Consider the following 23260-nt stretch of genomic DNA (forward strand, 5'->3'; position numbering starts at 1 on the left):
CTACTGGATTATTTTCTGAACAATGTGTGTGCTATAAATTTCTTTTATTGAAAGGCACATAGGTAGGGTCAGCTTGAGCAACTTCACACCTCCAGCAGTAAAAAGGACAACAAAAAAGAATTAAAAAAAAAAAAATCTCCAAAATGCAACTTACAAAGGTGATAAATTGATTAAAGTAGATAACAGAACTTCATTTATCTGGATTAATGCCAAACTAGTGATATATTTGATTTTCAGTTTTGGTTTTCTGCCTTTTTAAAGAGTGCAAGCTTCTGAAAAGTACTACTTTCAAAAGATAATCCAAATATGCATTAGAAACATGTAAAAGGGCTAGGTGCAGTGGCTCATGGTTGTAATCTCAGCACTTGGGGAGGCTGAGGAAGGTGGATCATGAGGACAGGAGTTCGAGACCACCCTGGCCAATATGGTGAAACTTTGTTTCTACTAAAAATACAAAAAATTAGCAGGGCGTGGTGGCGCACACCTGTAGTCCCAGCTACTCGGAAGGCTGTGACAGAAGAGCTTGAACCCAGGAGGCAGAGGTTGCAGTGAGCCAAGATCACTCCACTGCACTCCAGCCTGGGTGACAGAGTGAGATTCCATCTCAAAAAACAAAAACAAAAACAACAATAACAAAAAAAGTGTAAAAGATAAACAGGTAAAGTCATTTTCATGACTAGGTCAATTCTGTAAATTCAACATATAGTAATCCAAGCCATAAATCATCTTAAAAAAGAGTTAAGACATAAGAGGTTATGTTAGTAATACAAAACAACCGGTTAAGAAAAGTTCAGGTATAGCTCTTACCAGAGCTATATCTAGATGTTTCCTGATGGTTGATATGTAGTTTTTGTTTGAGAGGGGGGAAAAAAGTCCTGAATTTTAATCTCAATGATTTCTGAATAAGAGAATTTGCAAGAAAATTACAAAAATATCAGCATTTAAAATGTCTAGAAGTACTTATTATTTTTCTTCCTTAATTACAAATTGCATTTTTTTTCTGAAATTAGGTATGTGATGATTACTGCTAACAGATTTCAATTCCCTAACTTAATAAAATATCTTCATGAGTTTTCTAACAACTATTTCTAGGAAGCCAAAATATTCCAAACTTGTCTGGAATAACACAATGATCAAGACATTTCACCAGGTAAGACTATAAATTCCCTTTTGATATTTAAATAGCTTCTATTAAAGCATTCTATGATTCTTCACTAAAGCTCTCTGGAAAGCTGTTACAAAGAAGAATGTGTTAAAATAAAAATGCTTCAGAAAGGAGAGGTAGAAAAGACAAGTATTATTATCAAATGAGGTAATATTAAATTAGCAAGTTTTTCATATGAAATAAAAGTTTTAATCGAACTTATTACAATTTACTAGTGATATAGATTTTTTAATGCTTTCCTCCCTTTCACCCCAAACCATGTTGTACAAGCAGGACAGTACAGCATTTCAAAGTCATCTAGCTTTAAAAAAATAAGTCACTTATTTGTTCTCTAAAACAGAGGTTATCATTCTGAATCTCTTTTCCATAAGAAACTCTTAATTATAAACAAGATTTATCAAATCTATATAATGTTTCCTTTAAAATATTTACTTCACTGACTATATGTTTTCTACTATTATAAAATACATTTTGCCAGCAATTATTTATGGGCTATCACTATGGTGACTACAACTTAATAAATCACACAAAAAGACATTTACTTTAAAAACAGCATACTTCTGTGAGTAATACTTTATAATAGGCACCTCAAAAACTATCATAGATGTAAAAAATAAAACTTTTTAAATCTATACAATTATATATTGAGGTTTCTGTATATATTATACATGTGTACACATACACACACACATATAAAATACATGTAATTGTTAGGTTTCAAAATGAACAAAGAGTGGATTTTTTTCAGAAAGTCTTTTTTAAACTCAAACATTGGGAAACCCTTTAAACATTTAACAATTTTAATAAAAATTTCTGTATAATACTAAGCAGTTTTATTTACACATATAAAATGTAATAGGAGTAGTGTTTAAAACTACAGAACTCCTTAGTATTTAATGGCAGTTACGTCTGGAAAAAAAACAACATTCCATTCACAAATATTTTCAGGCAATAAATATGTATTTATAAATAGTGTAAATCTGTATCAAGATTAGAAACAAAAATCACAAATCTGAAGTTTATTTCTTTGTCTATGTGCAATCCATTATCTTTGTATATGGGCTATTAATATTTAAAAAAATTATTTTGGAACCACAAATGTAATCATCATGGCCTCAAAACACACAAAAACATAAAGCAGTAAAAAACTTCCTCAGATAATAGTACACATTTTTTAAAAAGCTGATCGAGAAGAGACTTAAATTTGCTATCTTATGAAGAAATGACCAGTTAGGAAAGTGTTTTTAACTAAGGAAAATTCTGCAGGGTTAAAATGCAAATGAATATTAATTCATCAGCCCAGAAATAGAGAAACATAAAAAACGCTGTCTTCAAGTCAGTATTCTGTGTCACTTTGACAGTTTTGTCATACGTACACAAAACATATGATTAATATTATTTTTCTGAAGTACAGCTGGATCAGCATGTTAAGTCCTGAAGTGGAGGCAGCACTCTGTGTCCAGTTGCTTGACATACTATTCTTGGAACGTTGCATAGACATAGCTTTTAGTCAACAGTTTTATGAAACAGCTACAAAACCAGTGGTGCAGAAATTTCCTGAAGAGCAGAAATAATCTCATTTAATATTCATGGAACTATATCAAGATGAGGATGATAATGAAAGAGCCTAGAAATAAAAGTTAAGATTTTGTTATATAAATCCTTAATAGTGTTTGGTAGCTCATGACTATAAAAGCCTTTTTATGAAATGAGTTTACAAGACACACGAAATCTCAACAGTTTCCTAAGAGAGATGCTCTTTTCCTTTTTTTCTTTTTGAGACAGAATTTTGCTCTTGTTGCCCAGACTGGAGTGCAATGGTGCAATCTCGGCTCACTGCAACCCCTGCCTCTTGGGTTCAAGCAATTCTCCTGCCTCAGCCTCTGAGTAGCTGGGATTATAAGCATCCACCGCCATGCATGGCCAATTTTGTATTTTTAGTAGAGATGGGGTTTCTCCATGTTGGTTAGGCTGGTCTTGAACTCCTGACCTCAGGTGATCTGCCTGCCTTGGACTCCCAAAGTGCTGGGATTACAGGCGTGACCCACTGCGCCCAGTTGAGATGCTCTTACTTTCTCCATTGGAATCAGTTCTTTAAGAGTGCTGCGCTATTACCTCCATTTTTCATCATTTAGTGAATAACGTTTGGAATACTGTTAGAAGTTAACAAATTTTTTAGATTGCTAAAAGTTGTGTGGAAAAATAATTTTACAGTTAATTAAAATTTCACTAACAATTGGCTTATGAAAATGCCACAGCTAGATGACACTGAACATATTTTTCATGAGTCTTATATCTCATATAATCTAGTCAAGCAAGCCCCATCAAGTAGTGCTATCAGGCGAACTCTTCTGGGAATCTGTAAAACCACAAAGTACATGAAAAAAACCCACACATTTCTTTCAGATAATTACTACAGAAAAATTAAGTAACCTACATGTACAAAGGTTTTATAAGTTATGTAAGCAACATAAAAACTAAAAAATATTCTAAAAACTTACAGAGATTTACACATGTAATTAGTGTAACTATTCTTCGGGGGCATTCTCACTGAGAAGCAAAAATGGTAATAAACATCAGTTTCATATAGAAAAATTAACATGAAATATGAGGAAGGCTACTAATATTTCTCCTTACAAAGTATGTACTGCACCAATGGAAAATTTAAGTTTCTTCTTAACACATATTTATCAGTTAGCAAAGTCAAAGACCATTGCTTTAAACCCACCTAACTAAGTGTACTCACGTGTTGATGACTTACTAGTGTAAATTGATCATAAACTTGGATTAGGTCCTCCATTTTGTACTGTTCGAGCACCACAAAATTTTCCAAACTTCTGCTTGTTTTTCGTGCACAATCTTGGCAATGTACTATGTAGGTTTTTTGAGTATTGCTTTCATTAGTGACAAAAAGCAGATTAAAAACCTCCACCTATATTAAATAAATAAACAAATAAACAGTACTGAACAGTGATATCTGAATTCATTTTAGCACTTTAACCATGGGGACAATGATTTTTGGTTAAATTCAAATACTTAAAAAAACAAGACTATGGTTGTGAGTCTGAGACACTAGGTTTCTTTTGTAGCACACTCAGAGAAAAGGATAATGTTAGATATTTAGAGATTGTCTTTAAAGAAATTAAATACTCATAATGACCATTCACTAAAGTATAATTCAAAGTTTGATAAAGGTCAGTGTATTTTTATTTTACCAAGATACCAGTGCACCATCGGATAAAAGTGACCATTATTTGCTTTTCACTTTTCTGTGAGAGTACTCATAGTTGTTCTGTGTCTGAAGGATTGTGTTCCCCGAATGACTGAGCTCCAAAGTCATTCATTTTTGATGTCTAGGGCACATCATGTTGTTAATCTTCATTGAAGCTAAAACTACAATAAAAAATCTTGGAATATGCACGTAATCTGATATTTTTCAAGATAACGAAACTGATAGGTGAATAACAAAAAGTGTTGTTTTAAGCCTTATATTAAAAAAAAGTACAAACAAAAGTATATTCATGAACATTAATGTAACAAGAGAAAAAATGTACATCTTATAGACAAACACTGATGAGTTGCAAAGGCTGAGCCAGAATAATAGGTAACACTGAGGAATACAATAGTTTTTTTCAAATTCTAGAAAAATATATTCACTTTTCTGAACTAAACACCTAACTAGAATCTACTTGAGCTCATAATAATATACATCGGTGAGTTTATACAATTTAAAAATTGCCAATGAATTTAATCAGTTCATCTCAGAATTACAAATTTAAAGGTTTAGATTAGACTTAATTTCTTAGTCAAGCATCTTCAGACTTCTGCTTGATTTCTTCAGTTAAAAAAGCCAAATCCTCATTATCTTAAGTCACTTTAAACAGCGGTGTTAAAATTCCAGAGTTCATGAAGCTCTCTGTTACTATCAACAGGAGTAACAGTACTCTAGCAAGCTGAGGAGCAAATTTAGGGTTCTTCTACTTGTCATTAATTCCCACATTGGATCAACTGTGCTGGTAATTTTACAACTTAATAAACACTTTTGAACATCTCCCTTTTTTTTACATTCTTAAGGTTATGTTCTAGTCTAGGACTTTCATTAACACCTCCTAAGACCATTCTACTAATAGTGTCCACACTGACTTGTTTGCTTTCTATCTCCACTCTATCCAATTATCAACTGTTGGGGAGCAGGACCCCCAAAATCTGGCCATAAACTGGCCCCAAAACTGGCCATAAACAGAATGTCTGCAGCACTGTGACATGTTCATAATGGCCATAACACTCATGCTGGACGATTGTGGGTTTACGGGAATGAGGGCAAGGAACACTTGGCCCGCCCAGGGCGGAAAACCACTTAAAGGCATTCTTAAGTCACAAACAATAGCATGAGTGATCTGTGCCTTAAGCACATGCTCCTGCTGCAGTTAACTAGCCCAACCTATTCCTTTAATTTGGCCCATCCCTTCATTTCCCATAAGGGATACTTTTAGTTTATTTTATATCTATAGAAACAATGCTAATGACTGGCTTGCTGTGAATAAATATGTGGGTAAATCTCTGTTCAGGGCTGTCAGCTCTGGAGGCTGTGAGACCCCTGATTTCCCACTTAACACCTCTATATTTCTGTGTGTGTGTCTTTAATCTCTCTACGTAAGCTGAGTTAGGGCCTCCTAAACCAAGCTGGTCTCGGCAAGTGGTGCCCATTTGTGGGGGCTTGAATCCAGGTCGAAGGGACGATGGGGCAATGGTTGCAATGGAAAACTAGCTGGAGGACACCCGAGTACTCTTAAAGCAATCCCCCTGGTGAGTAAGAAGGGGAGCTTGGAAGCATCAGGGTAACAATGGCACAAGTGTGGGGTGTGGTTCGTTCCACCTTGGAACTTTTTCACATTGATGATGACGAGGAAGGAGAGTATAGTGAAATAACAAAAGAGGTTACAGAGCATGTTTATTTACCAACTGAAGCTGAAGTGGCAAAGGAAGGTGAGGTTCATCCCTACCCTTCTGCATCCCCTATTATTTTGAAGAAAAAGACCCTCCAGATCTTTCTTTTCCAGAGGACACTGGGCAAAAAGTAGTTGCCCCAGTGGCTGTTTGAGCAGTGCCTTGAGCGACCGCTCTTAGTTCTATTCAGGCGGGAATTCAGCAAGCTAGACGAGAGGGTGATATAGAGGCTTGGCAGTTCCCTGTTAGAATACACCCTCTAGATCAACAGGGAAATATTATAGCTACATTTGAGCCTTTTTCTTTTAAATTAATCAAAGAATTTAAATAAGATATAAATCAGTATGGACCAGGTTCTCCTTTTGTAATGGGACCGTTAAAGAATGTTGCTGTTTTCAGTAGGATGATTCCTACTGACTGGGACGTTCTTACTCGAGCTTATCTAACTCCTGCTCATTTCTTACAATTCAAAACTTGGCGGGCAGATGAAGCTTCCATTCAGGCTGCTCCCAACGCCCAAGCCCAACCTCAAACCAATATAACTGTACACCAACTTTTGGGGATTGGCGGTTGGGCTGGTTTAGATGCACAACTGGTCATGCAGGATGATGCCATAGAACAGCTTAGAGGAGTGTACGTTAGAGCTTGGGAAAAAAATCACTTCAAGTGGAGAACAATACCCTTCATTTAGTGCTATATAACAGGGACCAAGAGAACCATACGTTGATTTTATAGCTCGGTTACAGGAGTCTCTTAAAAAGATGATGGCAGATTCGGCTGTTCAGGATATAGTGTTGCAGTAATTAGCTTTCGAAAATGCTAATCCCAATTGCCAGGCTGCTCTGCGACCTATCAGAGGAAAAGCACATTTAGTGGATTATATCAAGGCCTGTGACGGTATCAGAGGTAATCTGCATAAAGCTACTTTGTTGGCCCAGGCAATGACAGGACTGAGAGTGAATAAAGGAAATACTCCATTTCCTGGAGCTTGTTTTAACTGTGGGAAGCATGGTCACACTAAAAAAGAATGTAGAAAAAATCAGCGAGTCAGGCCCCAGGTAGGGGAAAAAAGAAAACTGCTGAGCCTGAAATATGTCCAAAATGTAAAAAAGGAAAACATTGGGCAAATCAATATCACTCTAAGTTTGATAAAGAAGGGAACCCGATTTCGGGAAACGCCATGAGGGGCCTGCCCTGAGTCCCATTCTAAACTGGGGCATTTCCAGCTCAGGCCATTCCCTCACCCCCATACAATGTCTGTCCCCCACCACAGCTGGTAGTACCGCAGTAGATTTATGCTATACAAAAGCTGTGAGCCTTCTGCCTGGGGAACCCCCTCAAAAGGTCCCAACAGGAGTCTGTGGACCCTTGCCAGTGGGGATAACAGGATTCCTTTTAGGAAGGTCTAGTTTAGGTTTAAAAGGGGTACAAATACATACAGGAGTCATTGATTCAGATTACTAACGGGAAATTCAAATTGTTATACCTACTTCTGTTCCCTGGAAAGCAGAGACAGGAGAGCGTATAGCACAGCTCCTGATTGTGCCGTATGTGGGAATGGGAAAAAGTGTAATTAAATGAACAGGAGGATTTGGAAGCACAAATAAACAACGCAAAGCAGCTTATTTGGTGAATCAAATTACTGATAAATGTCCTACCTGTAAAATAACTATTCAGGGAAGAGAATTTAAAGGTTAGGTAGATACAGGAGCGGACATTTCAGTCATTTCTCTACAGCACTGGCCGTCCACGTGCCCAATTCAAACCGCTCAATTTGACATAGTTGGAGTTGGTAAAGTCCCTGAAGTATATCAAAGTAGTTATACTTTGCATTGTGAAGGGCCTGATGGACAACCTGGGGCTATTCAACCAATTATAACTTCTGTACCTATACATTTATGGGGAAGAGATTTGTTACAACAATGGGGAGCACAAGTTCTAATTCCAGAACAATTATATAGCCCTCAAAGTCAATATACAATGCATAAAATGGGGTATGTCACTGGTATGGGACTAGAAGAAAACTTGCAAGGTTTGAAGGAACCGCTTCAAGCAGAAAGACAAAATTCTTGCCAAAGATTAGGAAATAATTTTTGATGGTGGCCATTGTTAAGCCTCCAGAACCTATACTTTTAAAATGGTTAACAGATAAGCCAATTTAGATAGAACGATAGCTGCTAAGTAAAGAGAAACTGGAGGCTTTAGAGAAATTAGTTACTGAACAATTAGAAAACAGGCACATAGCTCCAACATTTTCCCCTTGGAATTCTCCAGTTTTCCTAATTAAAAAAAAATCAGGTAAATGGAGAATGCTAACTGACTTAAGAGCCATCAATTCAGTTATACAACCTATGGGAGCATTACAGCCAGGACTGCCTTCTCCTGCTATAATTCCAAAAAATTGGCCTTTAATAGTCATAGATTTAAAAGACTGTTTCTTTACTATCCCTTTAGCTGAGCAAGACTGTGAACTGTTTGCATTTACAATTCCTGCAGTAAACAACCTGCAGCCTGCTAAGCGTTATCATTGGAAAGTGTTGCCACAAGGCATGTTAAACAGTCCAACGATTTGCCAGAAGTATGTAGGGCAAGCAACTGAACCTACTCGTAAAAAATTTTCAGTGTTATATTATGCACTATATGGATGATATCCTTTGTGCTGCCCCCACTTGAGAAATATTACTCCAATGTTATGATCACTTGTAAAATGTGATTCCTCACGCTGGCTTAATTATAGCTCCTGACAAAATTCAGACTACTACTCCCTACTTCTACTTGGGGATCTTAGTAAATGACACTACCCACTGTGCCACAGAAAGTAACCATACGTAGGGATCAATTAAAAACATTAAATGACTTTCAAAAATTACTAGGGCACATTAATTGGATACAACCTGCTCTAGGCATTCCTACCTATGCTATGAGTAATCTGTTTTCTATCCTTAGACGAAATCCTAGTCTCACTAGCCCTCTGCAATTAGCAAAGGAGGCTGAGACAGAGTTACAACTGATTGAGAAGCAAGTCAATAAAGCTCAAATAAATAGAACAGATCCAGAGAAGACTCTAGATTTGCTAATTTTTTCAACTCGGCATTCACCTACTGGTGTTATTGTCCAAGAACAGGACTTAGTAGAGTGGCTTTTTCTTCTACACACTAATTCACAGACGCTAACTCCTTATTTACATCAAATCGCTACTACGATAGGGATTGGGAGAACTTGGATTGTTAAATTACATGGTTATGATCATGGAAAAATTATTGTGCCTCTCACAAGGGCACAAATACAGCAAGCTTTTATAAATAGTCTTACTTGGCAAACCCATTTAGCTGACTTTGTGGGTATTCTCGATAATCATTTTCCTAAAATGAAGCTGTTTCAGTTTTTGAAATTAACTAATTGGATTCTCCTTAAAATAACTAAATTTAAACCAATTGAACGTGCTGAGAATGTTTTTACAGACGGGTCTAGTAATGGTAAAGCTTCTTATTTTGGATCAAAAGGTAAAGTTTTCCAGACGCTCTATACTTCAGCTCAAAAAGTGGAGCTTGTAGCTGTAATTGAGGTATTGACTGCTTTTGATATACCTATTAATGTGATTTCTGATTCTTCATACGTGGTTCATTCCACACAGTTAACTGAAAATGCTCAGTTACGATTTCATACAAATGAACAACTGATGACTTTATTTCCTCAACTGCAACAGCAGTTAGAAGTAGAATGCACCCTTTTTACATCACTCACATTAGGGCTCATACGCCTCTTCCAGGACCTTTGAAGGGAATCAAATGGCTGATCGGCTAGTTGCTAATGTTATACCTAATGCTAGACACTTTCACAATTTAACCCATGTTAATGCCTCTAGTCTCAAACGCAGATACAGCACTACCTGGAAAGAAGCTAAGGCTATTATCCAGCGATGCCTAACTTGCCAGATGGTATATTCTTCATCTTTTACAGGAGGAGTTAATCCTCGAGGACTGGAAACTAATTCTCTTTCACAAATGGATGTCACACATGTTCCCTCATTTGGGAGGCTAGCTTACATACATGTACATGTGGACACCTTTTCTCACTTTGTCTGGGCTATATGCCAATCAGGAGAGTCTTCTGCCTGTGTTAAACGTCATCTTTTGCAGTGTTTTGCGGTGATGGGCATTCCAGCTTCTATTAACACAGACAATGCCCCAGGCTATACTACAAGCTCTAGCTACATTTTTCTCTATGTGGAATATTAAACACATTACTGGTATCCCATACAATTCTCAAGGACAAGCCATAGTGGAAAGAATGAATCTCTTCCTAAAACAACAGCTGCAAAAGCAGAAAGGGGGAGACTGAGAATATGGAATACCGCAGATGCAACTGACTAGCATTATTCACTTTAAAGTTTTTGAGCCTGCCCAAAGGCCAGATGTTATCAGCAGCTGAATAGCATCTACAGAAACCAGCTGTAAAGACAGAAGCAGAACAACTGATTTGGTGGAGAGATCCGATTACAAAAAGTTGGGAAATAGGTAAAATAATAACTTGGGGTAGAGGTTATGCTTGTGTTTCTCCAGGCCAAAATTACAGCCAATTTTGATACCAACAAGACACCTGAAACCTTATCATGAGCCAGATGCTAAGGAAGAGATTCTGGGAGGATCCTGAGGATCCCCCAGTTGCAGCCATGTTGAGACTAACACTGAGAAGCACCCCAGGTGTCACAAGCAACACCTGTTGAACACAGCCAACTCCCTAGGGACAGACCAAGAAGCTGTCATAGATGGCAGAAGAAAACCTGAGGAAAGCAGGACAACCAGTCACAATGAGTAATTTAATGGTAGCTATGATAGCGGTTATCATCACTGCCATGAGTATTCCTTCAATAAGGGCTGACACAGAGAACAATTATACTTATTGGGCATATTTACCAATCTTGGCTGGCAATAATGCCTGGATGCAATCACTCTATGACACAGTTACACACGCTTTCTGATCTCAGTATTTACCATAATAAATCTGCTCCTATAATTGAGGCATACTGCCTTCAAAAACCTATTTGTAAACAAAATAGAACCTGGCCAGAAATAATGAACGTACTTGTTGCGGAAGATTGCATTGCAGAATAGACAGAGGTGCTGCACAATGATTCCTATGGAATCATTATTGATTGGTCCCCTAAGGGGATGTTTAGCTTAAATTGCACCTCTCAGTCTGCATGCCATGGCCATACTATGTTCAGCTGGTCTGAACAAAATGGTCAGATGGCAGTGATGATAAGAAGTACAGCAAAAGTTCCTATTATCTGGAACTATGGTGGTATAGTGGCACCTCAACCTCAAATGATACGGCTTGTTGTAGGAGCTAAACATAAGGATTTGTAGAAACTATTAATAGCTCTTAATAAGATCAAAATTTGGGAAAGAATAAAAAATCATCTAGAAAGACACTCTACAAACTTGTCTTTGGATATTACAAAATTAAAGAACGAATATTTAAAACATCCCAGGCACCCCTGACCTTAATGCCAGGAACTAGAGTGCTTGAAGGAGTTACAGATAAATTAGCAGCTAGTAACCCATTAATATGGATAAAAACACTTGGAAGCTCTGTGATTTCAATGATGATTGTGCTTTTAATCTGTGTTGTTTCTCTTTGTCTAGTCTGCACACATGGATCCTGACTCCTGTGAGAAGTAGCTCACAGTGACAAAGCTGCCCTTGCTTTTATCGATTTGCAAATCAAAGGTGGGGGACATGTTGGGAGCAGGCCCCCAAAAATCTGGCCATAAACTGGCCTCAAAACTGGCCACAAGAAGAATCTCTGCAGTACTGTGACATGTTCATGATGGCCACAACGCCCACGCTGGAAGACTGTGGATTTACGGGAATGCGGGCAAGGAACACCTGGCCCACCCAGGGTGGAAAACCGCTTAAAGGCATTCTTAAGCCACAAACAATAGCATTAGCGATCTGTGCCTTAAGCACATGCTCCTGCTGCAGTTAACTAGTCCAACCTATTCCTTTAATTTGGCCCATCCCTTAGTTTCCCATAAGAGATACTTTTAGTTAATTTAATATCCATAGAAACAATGCTAATGGCTGGCTTGCTGTTAATAAATACGTGGGTAAATCTGTTTGAGGCTTTCGGCTCTGAAGGCTGTGACGCCCCTGATTTCCCACTTCACACCTCTATATTTCTGTGTGTGTGTCTTTAATTCCTCTACATAAGCTGGGTCAGGGTCTCCCCGACCGAGCTGGTCTCGGCAATCAACCAACTTTTTTTCTGAAACACACAACATAGTCGTCTGCTCAGAAACTTAAAAGCTTTTTTTATGTCAGAATACATATCAAATTCCTTAAAATGAATCAAGATGATTTGCAAACTACAGACACAGCCTACCCTGATGGACTTTAAGAATTTGCCATATACTTTCCAGCCACATTAAAATAATTAATTACCCTTTACTGAATACACTACTCCTTTTCCCATCCACACAATGTTCCTAAACCTTAATGACGTTCTATAAATCTCCAATTATTGCTATTTTTATCTGCAATCAGAATATTCTTCAAGAACTCAAATGTTAAGTTTGTGTGCTTGCAAGGAGAAAAACAGCAGAAAAATAATTTTCCTCAGTGTTTCTGTAGTAGTTTGTATTTACATCTAACCTCATATTCATCAGTTAGATGTGCATTACAATGTGTGGTTTATAGTTTGTCTCTGCAAGTAGAATGTAAACTTCTCCAAGGCAAGCAACACATGCTTATTCTGCATATCTTGTAAGCCTTAGTCAGAAGAGAAAAGTCAATAATGATTTATGAAATGAACCAGAAAGGACTTCATCCTGATCTGCCTGAATATTGAATTAAATCCTGTTTGTAGGTATCTGTGTACTTGTTATGGACTGTTCCTAGTTTAAAGTGAGATGATTATCATTTGGATAAGGATTTACTAAATAAATTCTTCTGTAGAAGATACTTTTAATAGATCTAGTTAGTGAAATATTGTATCAGATGAGAACTTAGTCTAATAGTTTTAATAGTCAGTTTCAATCAAAAGCATTACATAAAAGTATAGGTAAATTTAAAATAAAGCAACAACAATTCAAAACCTAGAGAATCCAAAACAAAACAACTATCAGTAGAAACAGTTACTCACCTCACAAATGCTACAGTAATGAGCTGGTTCATCATTTGTCCGCCCATGCCATATAACCTCTTTTCCTGCTGCAACAAGAGCTTCTCTCAATGTCTGACACTGCTTCAGAATTTTCAAAAGACAGTACCTATTGTGGGAAAAAATTATTTGTGAGAGTAACTAAATACTGAATATTTTTACATAAAAGGTATACCAATTAGAAATAACTGTGAATCTGAGTTCCAAGTCTAGTCACATGGTAATTTTTCTTTTCCTCAGATTTTCAAATGTGCATGCTGGATGATGACAATATTAAAATATTTAAAGTTGAGAATAACTGATATTTGACTATAAAAATGCAATGATCATAATCTACAATAAACTCATCCCTAATTAAAGATATATTCTTTATTTGGGCTCTAATTTGGACAAGTAAAACAACTTTTGTAAGAGTCAATTTCTTCATCTTTGAAATTAAAGTTCAGAATTACAGGTTGGAATTTTCATGATTATAGAAAGGCAAGAAGGCTGCCTATACCCTCATAAGCAGTTATATAATAGATTTTAAAACTTTGGCACCACAGCAGACAATTATCTATGAATATGGTCACTACAAGATACAAAGTTAGTTCCAATATAATAACAAAGGAAGAAAAAAAAGAATATTACTTGCTGAATTTTAATTTGAAAATGGTATAGTAGAATCCTTCATTATTATTCACACTGACTTTTCTTATAATTTATACCTTTCCTACACATACTTGTGAGGATAACAATATATTGTATACAATTACAAATACTGCTGATTTTCCTGTAATTTGCTGTCACTGCTCAAAACTGCCTGTTAAAGTTTCTGTGAATCTAAGTTTTTCAAAGCAGAGGTGGTATAGGTGATACTCTAAGGCACACTTCAACTCGAAACTTATCTTAGAAAGCATGATATGGGTTTAATAAAAATGCCATTAACACCATTTGTAAATAACCTCCTGGAATCAGGAGAGTTTGAGCTAATTTGGAGCTTGTTGCTCTGTTACACTACAGATATGGACTTGAAATTATCATTATATGGATTACATACCAAATATTTTGGGGGAAAATGTCATATTATCAGTATGTAAAATTATTTTCCGCATCTGTTTATTGTCTTTCTTTCCCATGAGTGTAAGCCTCATGAGCATGAGGCTTCATCTGTTTTGGTTTTGTAAACCATTGTGGGACTAAATAACAACAGTTAAATTTTACAATATACATTAAGTTTTATGTAAATTAAAATTTACATAAAATTTTACAATATACATTAATGGCAGATTTAATTTCCTTCATTTATATTTTCTTGCCATTTGTTACTTGCCAGGTTAAACTGTTATTTGTTATGTTTCTTTTCCTTACTTTTTAAATCAGAATTCCTGTAAGCAACCCTGGGGCAAAATCATTAGGGATATTACATACAAAATATGCTAACTTATTTAAAAACATAAGGACAGCAATATAAGCCTAATGTGGCATGACAAATTCCTTAAGTATAATATAAAATACATAATTTTCAGTTTGCCCTTAGCAATTATGCCTATTCAGAAACAAAGCCATATTTCTGTCTATATTTGAATTTCACCAGGAAAGACTTATTGAGAGTTTTTGTGTGTCTTAAAGAGACGCCAGGCGAGACAAGTAAAAAATTCAGTTCCTGTCAAAATTAAGAATATAAACCACACTGGATCTGTAGCATCTACTGATGTCTTCCTCCCATACCTCTTCTACATGATTTCACTTCTGGGGACAGGGATATTACTGCATATGTTTTCAAAATAGTGCTTCAAAACATGTCATATTTCACAAGAAAATAATGCCTCAAATTTTATGAATTTGAGTTTTTGCAAATTCACCCATGTTTCCAACTGAGAAAATAAAGTGCCACAAAGAGGCAGCAATCACGAAGGCTTAGTACCATACACAAGACATGGAATTGGTACTTTACATTAGATATGCCACACAATTCTCTTAACAGCTCAGTGCAAGAAGCATCCATACTCATTTTACTAAGTGGGAAGTGTGGGAGTCAAAAAGGTAAAGTTTGCATGATGTTACAAGGCTATTTAATTAGGGATTAGGGATTTCCAAAATGGGTAATTTCAAGCTTCCTCTACTATGTCTTCCATACTCTTCTGCTCACCATCTGTCAATTTTTGTACCTACTCACCCCACCAACCTGTGCCATTGTCTTTCATGAAGATAAAATCCTTGGGGCTAAAAAAAATTATGTTCCCCCAAATAATGAGGGTTAGTTGTTTTTTTTTTTTTAGACGGAGTTTTTTTTTTTTTTTTTTTTTGAGATGGAGTTTTGCTCTTGTTACCCAGGCTGGAGTGAAATGGCATGATCTTGGCTCACTGCAATCTCTGCCTCCTGGGCTCAAGCAACTCTCCTGCCTCAGGCTCCCCCGAGTAGTTGAGATTACAGGTGACCACCACCACGCCTGGTGAATTTCTGTATTTTTAGTAGAGACGGGGTTTCACCGTGTTGGCCAGGCTGGTCTCAAACTCAGGTGATCTGCCTGCCTTGGTCTCCCAAAGTGCTGGGATTACAGGCGTGAGCCACAACACCTGACCATAATGAAGCTTAGTTCTGTGCAGTCAGTTTGGTTCTATTTGTTCCTCAACTTTCATTTCCAATAATTCTCATTATTTTGACAATTACATCGCAGTTTTTATTGTATTACTTTATACTTAGTTTTGAAATTTCATATAAAAATGAGGCAAAACATTACAAAGGAATAGCATTTTGTTGCTAGAAGTAAACACTAAGAATGAATAGTATTTCTATAGACATTACAGAAACAGTTGAATATTACTAATATAAAATAATAATATTGTCATTATATATTACAACAGCCATTCCAGAAGCAGACTCTCTGGAATGATGGTACAGAATTATAAGCCCCAACAGTGAAATCTTAAAAACTGACCGCTGTTATATTAACAATATTGAATAACTGAATTGTGGTTGCTCCATGTTCTCGTGTATTCTCCTTCAAAGAAATTTTTATTACTTACCACTTCAGAAGGCAGCAGTAGGAAATGAATAAAGAACAACAATAATTTTGAGAGGTAGAGGCTTTTATGGAGACCACATAAATGAGAATCTGATTCAATTAAAGGGAATGGAAGAATACATAGAAAGTAATATAATTAAGGGAAAGAATATTTAAAAGATTCAAGATAAATTTCAAGACTTGTTTTAACATAAACTGTCTGCTTTGGCTAATCCTTGATACAGATTTCATCTGAAGAGAACTGAATGGCTTACAAACAGCCACAGAAATGTAGTGTTGACATTTCTTCATTTTGCTCAATTTGAATAGATTTACCCTACAACAATTACAAATTCAATTTAAAAAATATAAAGGAAGGGAAATGAACAGGCATATTGTGGCCTTCTGTTAAGGCATAACACACCAGGAATACTGAGACGCCTAAAAGGCAACAGGATTTAGACAAAATCACTTTATTAAGGTTATATATTTTACATACTCTGCTCTGAAGTGGGAAAAAAATAGAAGCTGGCTGGTTACATAGGTACACATGTGTCATGGTGGTTGGCTGCACACATCAACCCGTTAGGTATTTATCCTAATGCTATTCCTCCCCTAACCCCCTACTCCCGACAGTCCCTGGTGTGTGATGTTCCTCTCCGTGTCCACGTGATCTCAATGTTCAACTCCCACTTAGGAGTGAGAACATGCAGTGTTTGGTTTTCTGTTCTTGTGTTAGTTTGCTGAGAATGATGGTTCCCAACTTCATCCATGTAACTGTAAAGGGCGTGAACTCATCCATTTTTTGGCTGCACAGTATTCCATGGTGTGTATGTGCCACGTTTTCTTTATCCAGACTATTACTGATGGGCATTTGGGTTGGTTCCACGTCTTTGTTATTGTGAACAGTGCTGCAATAAATATATGTGCATGTGTTTTTACAGTAGAATAATTTATAATCCTTTGGGTATGTACCCAGTAAAGGAATTGTTGGGTCAAATGGTATTTATTGTTCTAGATCCTTGAGCAATCACCACACTGTCTTCCACAATGGCTGAACTAATTTACACTCCCACCAACACTATAAAAATGTTTCTATTTCTCCACCTACTTGCGAGCATCTGTTATTTCCTGACTTTTCAATGATCACCATTCTACACGGTGTGAGATGGTATCTCACTGTGGTTCCGATTTGCATTTCTCTAATGATCAGTGATGATAAGCTTATTTTCATGTTTGTTGGCCACATATCTTTTGAAAAGTCTCTGTTTATATCCTTAGCCCACTTTTTGATGGTTTTTTTTTTTCTTGTAAATTTGTAAAGTTCCTTGTAGATTCCAGATATTAGCCCTTTGTCAGATGGATAGATTGCAAAAATTTTCTCCCATTCTGTAGGATGCCTATTGATTTTGCTGTGGAGAAAACTCTTTAGTTTAATTAGATCCCATTTGTCAATTTTGGCTTTTGTTGACATTGCTTTTGGTGCTTTAGTCATAAAGTCTTTGCCCATGCCCATGTCCTGAATGGTATTGCCTAGGTTTTCTTCTAGGGTTTTTATGGTTTTAGGTCTTACATTTAAGTCTTTAATCCATATGAGTTAATTTTGTATAAGGTGTAAAAAAGGGGTACAGTTTCAGTTTTCTGCATATGGCTAGCCAGTTTTCCCAACACCATCTATTAAATATGGCATACTTCCCTTATTGCTTGTTTTTGTCAGGTTTGTCAAGATCAGATGGTTGTAGATGTGAGGCGTTATTTCTGAGGCCTCTGTTCTGTTCCATTGGTCTAAATATCTGTTTTGGTACCACTACCATGCTGTTTTGGTTACTGTAGCCTTGTAGTATAGTTCGAAGTCAGGTAGTGTGATGTTTCCAGCTTTGTTCTTTTTGCTTAGGATTGCCTTGGCTATGCGGGCTATTTTTTGGTTCCATATGAAATTTACAAGTAGTTTTTTCTAATTCTGTGAAGGAAGTCAATGGTAGCTTGATGGGGATAGCACTGAAGCAATAAATTAATTTGGGCAGTATGGCTATTTTCACAATGTCTTCCTATCCATGAGCATGGAATGTTTTTCCATTTGTTTGTGTCCTGTCTTATTCCATTGAGCACTGGTTTTGTAGTTCTACTTGAAGAGGTCCTTCACATCCCTTTAAGTTGTATTCCAAGGTATTTAATTCTCTTTGTAGCAGTTGTGAATGGGGAGTTCACTCATGATTTGGCTATTACTGGTGTACAGGAATGCCTGTGATTTTTGCACATTGACTTTTAAAGTTTCCTGAAACTTTGCTGAAGTTGCTTATCAGCTCTGGGAAATTTGGGGCTGAGACGATAGGGTTTTCTAAATATACAATCATGTCATTTGCAAACACAGACAAGTTGACTTCCTCTTTTCCTAATTGAATACCCTTTATTTCTTTCTCCTGCCTGATTGCCCTGGCCAGAACTTCTAACACTATGTTGAATAGGAGTGGTGAGAGAGGGCATCCTTGTCTTGTGTCGGTTTTCAAAGGGAATGCTTCCAGTTTTTGCTCATTCAGTATGATATTGCTCATTCAGTTTATCATAAATAGCTCGAATATTTTGAGATACGTTCCATCAATACCTTGTTTATTGGGAGTTGTGAAGGGGTGTTGAATTTTGTTGAAGGCCTTTTCTGCATCTATTGAGATAATCATGTGTTTTTTGTCATTGGTTCTGTTTATGTGATGGATTACGTTTATTGATTTGTGTATGTTGAACTAGCCTTGCATCCCAGAAATGAAGCTGACTTGATCCTAGTAGATAAACTTCTTGATGTGCTGCTGGATTTGGCTTGCCAGTATTTTATTGAGGATTTTTGCATCGATGTTCATCAGGGATATTGGCATGAATTTTTTTTTATTTCTGTGTCTCTGCCAGATTTTGGTAGCGAAATGATGCTGGTCTCATCAAATGAGTTAAGGAGACGTCCCTCTTTTTCTATTGTTTGGAATAGTTTCAGAAGGAATGGTACCGGCTCCTCTCTGTACCTCTGATAGAATTCGGCTGTGAATTTGTCTGGTGCTGAGTTTTTTTTGGTTGATAGGGTATTAATTACTACCTCAATTTCAGAACTTGTTATTGGTCTATTCAGGGATTCAATTTCTTCCTGGTTTAGTCTTGGGAGGGTGTATGTGTCCAGGAATTTATTCCTTTCTTCTAGATTTTCTAGTTTATTTGCATAGAGATGTTTATAGTATTCTCTGATTGTGGTTTGCATTTCTGTGGGATCAGTGGTGATCTCCCCTTTATCATTTTTTATTGCATCTATTTGATTCTTTTCTCTCTTCTTCTTTATTAGTCTGGATGATGGTCTATTTTATGGATCTTTTAAAAAAATCAGCTCCTGGATTCATTAATTTTTTGAAGAGTTTTTTGTGTTTCTATCTTCTTTAGTCCTGCTGTGAAGTTACTGCCTTAGTTACTTCTTGCCTTCTGCTGGCTTTTGAATTTGTTTGCTCTTGCTTCTCTAGTTCTTTTAATTGTGATGTTCGTGTGTCAATTTTAGATCTTTTCTGCTTTCCCCTGTGGGTATTCAGTGCTAAAAATTTCCCTCTATACAACACTTTAGCTGTGTCCCAGAGATTCTGGTGTGTTGTGTCTTTGTTCTCATTGGTTTCAAAGAACTTCTTTATTTTTTCCTCAATTTTGTTATTTACCCAGTAGTCATTCACGAGCAGGTTTTTCAGTTTCCATGTATTTGTGGGGTTTTGAGTGAGTTTCTTAAACCTGAGTTCTAATATGATTGCACTGTAGTCTCAGACTGTTAAGATTCCTGTTCTTTTGCATCTTCTGAGGTGTGTTTTACTTTCAATTATGTGGTCAGTTTCAGAGTAAGTGCAATGTGGTGCTGAGAAGAATGTATATTCTGTTGGTTTGGGGTGGAGAGTTCCATGGATGTCTGTTAGGTCTGCTTGGTCCAGAGCTGAGTTCAAAGTCCTGAATATCCTTGTTAATTTTCTGTCTTGTTGATCTAATATTGACAGTGGGCTGTTAAGGCCTTCCACTATTATTGTCACTACTATTATTGTGTGGGAATTTAAGTCTCTTTGTAGGTCTCTAAGAACTTACTTTATAAATCTGGGTGCTCTTGCATTGGCTGTATATATATTTAGGAAAGTTAGCTCTTCTGGTTGCATTGATCCCTTTACCATTATGTAATGCCCCTGTCTCTTTTGATCTTTGTTGGTTTAAAGTCTGTTTTATCAGAGACTAGGATTACAACTCCTCCTTTTATCTGATTTCCATTTGTTTGCTAAATCCTCCTGCATCCTTTTTTTTGGATCCTAAGTGTGTCTCTGCACATGAGATGGGTCTCCTGAATACTGCACACTGATAGGTCTTGACTGTCTATCCAATTTGCCAGTTGGTGTCTTTTTAATTGGGACATTTAGCCCATTAACATTTAAGGTTAATTCACACATTTACACCAAATGTGTGAATTTGATCCTGTCATTATAATGCTAGCCCATTAGTTGATGCAGTTTCTTCATAGTGTCGATGGTTACAGAATTTGGTATGTTTTCGCAGTGGTTCGTTCCAGTTGTTCCTTTCTATATTTAGTGCTTCCTTCAGGAGCTCTTTTAAGGCAGGCCTGGTGGTGACAAAATCTCTCAGCATTTGCTTGTTTGTAAATGATTCTGTTTTCTCCCTTGCTTATGAAGCTTAGTTTGGCTGGATATGAAATTCTGTGAAAACTATTTTCTTTAAGAACGTTGAATATTGGCCCCCACTCTCTTTTGGCTCATAGGGTTTCCGCAGAGAGATCCAATGTTAGTCTGATGGGATTCCCTTTGTGGGTAACCTGACCATTCTCTGTGGCTGCGCTTAACATTTTTTCCTTCATTTCAGCCTTGGTGAATCTGATATTATGTGTCTTGGGGTTGCTCTCTTGAGGAGTATCTTTGTGGTGTTCTCTGGGTATTTCCTGAATTTGAACGTTGGCCTGTCTTGCTAGCTTGGGGAAGTTCTCCTGGATAATATCCTGGAGAGTGTTTTACAACTTGGTTCCATTCTCCCCCGTCACTTTCAGGTATATCAATCAATGCAGGTATGGTCTTTTTACATAGTCCCATATTTCTTGCAGACTTTGTTCATTCCTTTTCATTCTTTTTTCTCTAATCTTGCCTTCACACATTATTTCATTAAGTTGTCTTCAATCTCTGATATGATTTCTTCTACTTGATCGATTCAGCTACTGATATTTGTGTATGCTTCACGAAGTTCCCGCGCTGTCTTTCAGCTCCATCAGGTCATTTATGTTCTTCTTTAAACTGGTTATTCTTGTTAGCAATTCATCTAACCTTTTTTCAACGTTCTTAGCTTCCTTGCTTTGGGTTAGAACATGCTCCTTTAGCTCACAGGAGTTTGTTATTACCCATCTTCTGAAGCCTACTTCTGTCAACTCATCAAACTCATTCTCTGTCCAGCTTTGTTCCCTTGCTGGTGAGGAGCAGTGATCCTTCGGAGGAGAAGAGGTGTTCTGGTTTTTGGAATTTTCAGCCTTTTTGGGCTGGTTTATCCTCATCTTCATGGATTTATCTAATTTTGATCTTTGATGTTGGTCACCTTCGACGGGGTTTCTGTTTGGATGTTCTTTTTGTTGATGTTGATGCTATTCTTTTCATTTGTTAGTTTTCCTTCCAATAGTTCCCTCTGTTGCAGGTTTGCTGGAGTTTGCTGGAGGTCCACTCCAGACGCTGTTCGCCTGGGTATCACCAGCGAAGGCTGCAGAACAGCAAAGACTGCTGCCTGCTCCTTCCTCTGGAAGCTTTGTCCCAGTGGGGCACTTACCAGATGCCAGCTGTATCTCTGCTCTATGAAATGTCTGTCAACCCCTGCTGGGAGGTGTCTCCTAGTCAGGAGGCATGGGGTTCAGGGACCTACTTGGGGAGGCAGTCTATCCCTTAGCAGAGCTTGAGTAGTGCTGGGAGATCTGCTGGTCTTTTCAGAGCCAACTGGCAGGGAACTGTTTAAGTGTGCCACCCCTTCCCCCAGGTGCTATGTCCCAGTGAGATGGGAGTTTTATCTATAAGCCCCTGATTGGTGTTGCTTCCTTTCTTTCAGAGATGCCCTGCCCAGAGAGGAGGAATCTAGAGAGGAAGTCTATAGCGGCTTTGTCGAGCTGCAGTGGACTCTATCCATTGTGAACTTTCCAGAGGCTTTGTTTACACTGTGAAGGGAAAACTGCCTACTCAAGCCTCAGTAATGGCAGACACCCCTCCCCACACCAAGCTCGAGTGTCCCAGGTTGACTTCAGACTGCTGTGCTGGCAGCGAGAATTTCAAGCCACTGGATCTTAGCTTGCTGGGCTCCGTGGGCTCTGCTAAGCTAGACGACTTGACTCCCTGGCTTCAGCCCCCTTTCCAGGGATTGAACTGTTTTGTCTTGGTGGCCTTTCCAGGCTCCACTGGGGGCATGAAAAAAAAAAGCCTGCAACTAGCTGAGTGTCTGCCCAAATGGCCGCCCAGTTTTGTGCTTGAAACCCAGGGCCCTGGTGGTGTAGGCACCTGAGAGAATCCTCTGGGTCTGCGGGTTGAAGACTGTGAGGCAAGCACAGTATCTGAGCCAAGTGCACCATTCCTCATGGTACAGTCCCTCACGGCTTCCCTTGGCTTAGGGAGGGAGTTCCCTGACCCCTTCCTGGACGAGGCGATGCCCCACTCTGCTTTGGCTCGGCCTCTGTGGGCTGCACCCCCTTTCTAACCAGTCCCAGTGAGATGAGCAGGGTACCTCAGTGAGAAATGCAGAAATAACCTGCCTTCTGCATTGGTCTCACTAGGAGTTGCAGACCAGAGCTGTTCCTATTTGGCCATCTTGCCAGCTACCTCCTAGAATCAACTCAATCTTATTTCTTAAGATTTTTAAGTTGTTTGGATAAAAGAATATATGAAAAGGCATGGAATAAAAATGGCTTCTGCATTGAAAGAAAAGCACAAATAAGGTTTTGCGCCAAAATAAGTAATCAAGGAAATGACCG

At 37.7% G+C, this 23260-nt stretch overlaps 1 protein-coding gene across 15 annotated transcripts in view; it reads right to left on the reverse strand.

Moving 5' to 3' along the window:
• Positions 1–1331: 1331 nt before the first annotated feature.
• UTY (ubiquitously transcribed tetratricopeptide repeat containing, Y-linked) overlaps positions 1332–23260 on the reverse strand; it is a 234468-nt gene continuing 212539 nt past the window's right edge. For 8 of the 15 annotated variants that reach the window (XM_063660969.1, XM_063660967.1, XM_054473301.2 and 5 more), the window contains 3 exons: positions 13259–13385; positions 3927–4097; positions 1332–2792 (listed from right to left, as the gene is read on the reverse strand). In XM_063660969.1, the coding sequence (XP_063517039.1) occupies positions 2766–2792; positions 3927–4097; positions 13259–13385 (325 nt within the window). In that variant the 3' untranslated portion in view covers positions 1332–2765. Of the gene's footprint in view, positions 2793–3911; positions 4098–13258; positions 13386–23260 lie in introns of all 15 variants that reach the window. The other 7 variants (XM_054473300.2, XM_063660964.1, XM_054473304.2 and 4 more) reach the window with 2 other exon arrangements.

Source organism: Pongo pygmaeus, chromosome Y, assembly GCF_028885625.2.
Source record: "Pongo pygmaeus isolate AG05252 chromosome Y, NHGRI_mPonPyg2-v2.0_pri, whole genome shotgun sequence".
NCBI classification, from domain to species: Eukaryota; Metazoa; Chordata; class Mammalia; order Primates; family Hominidae; genus Pongo; species Pongo pygmaeus.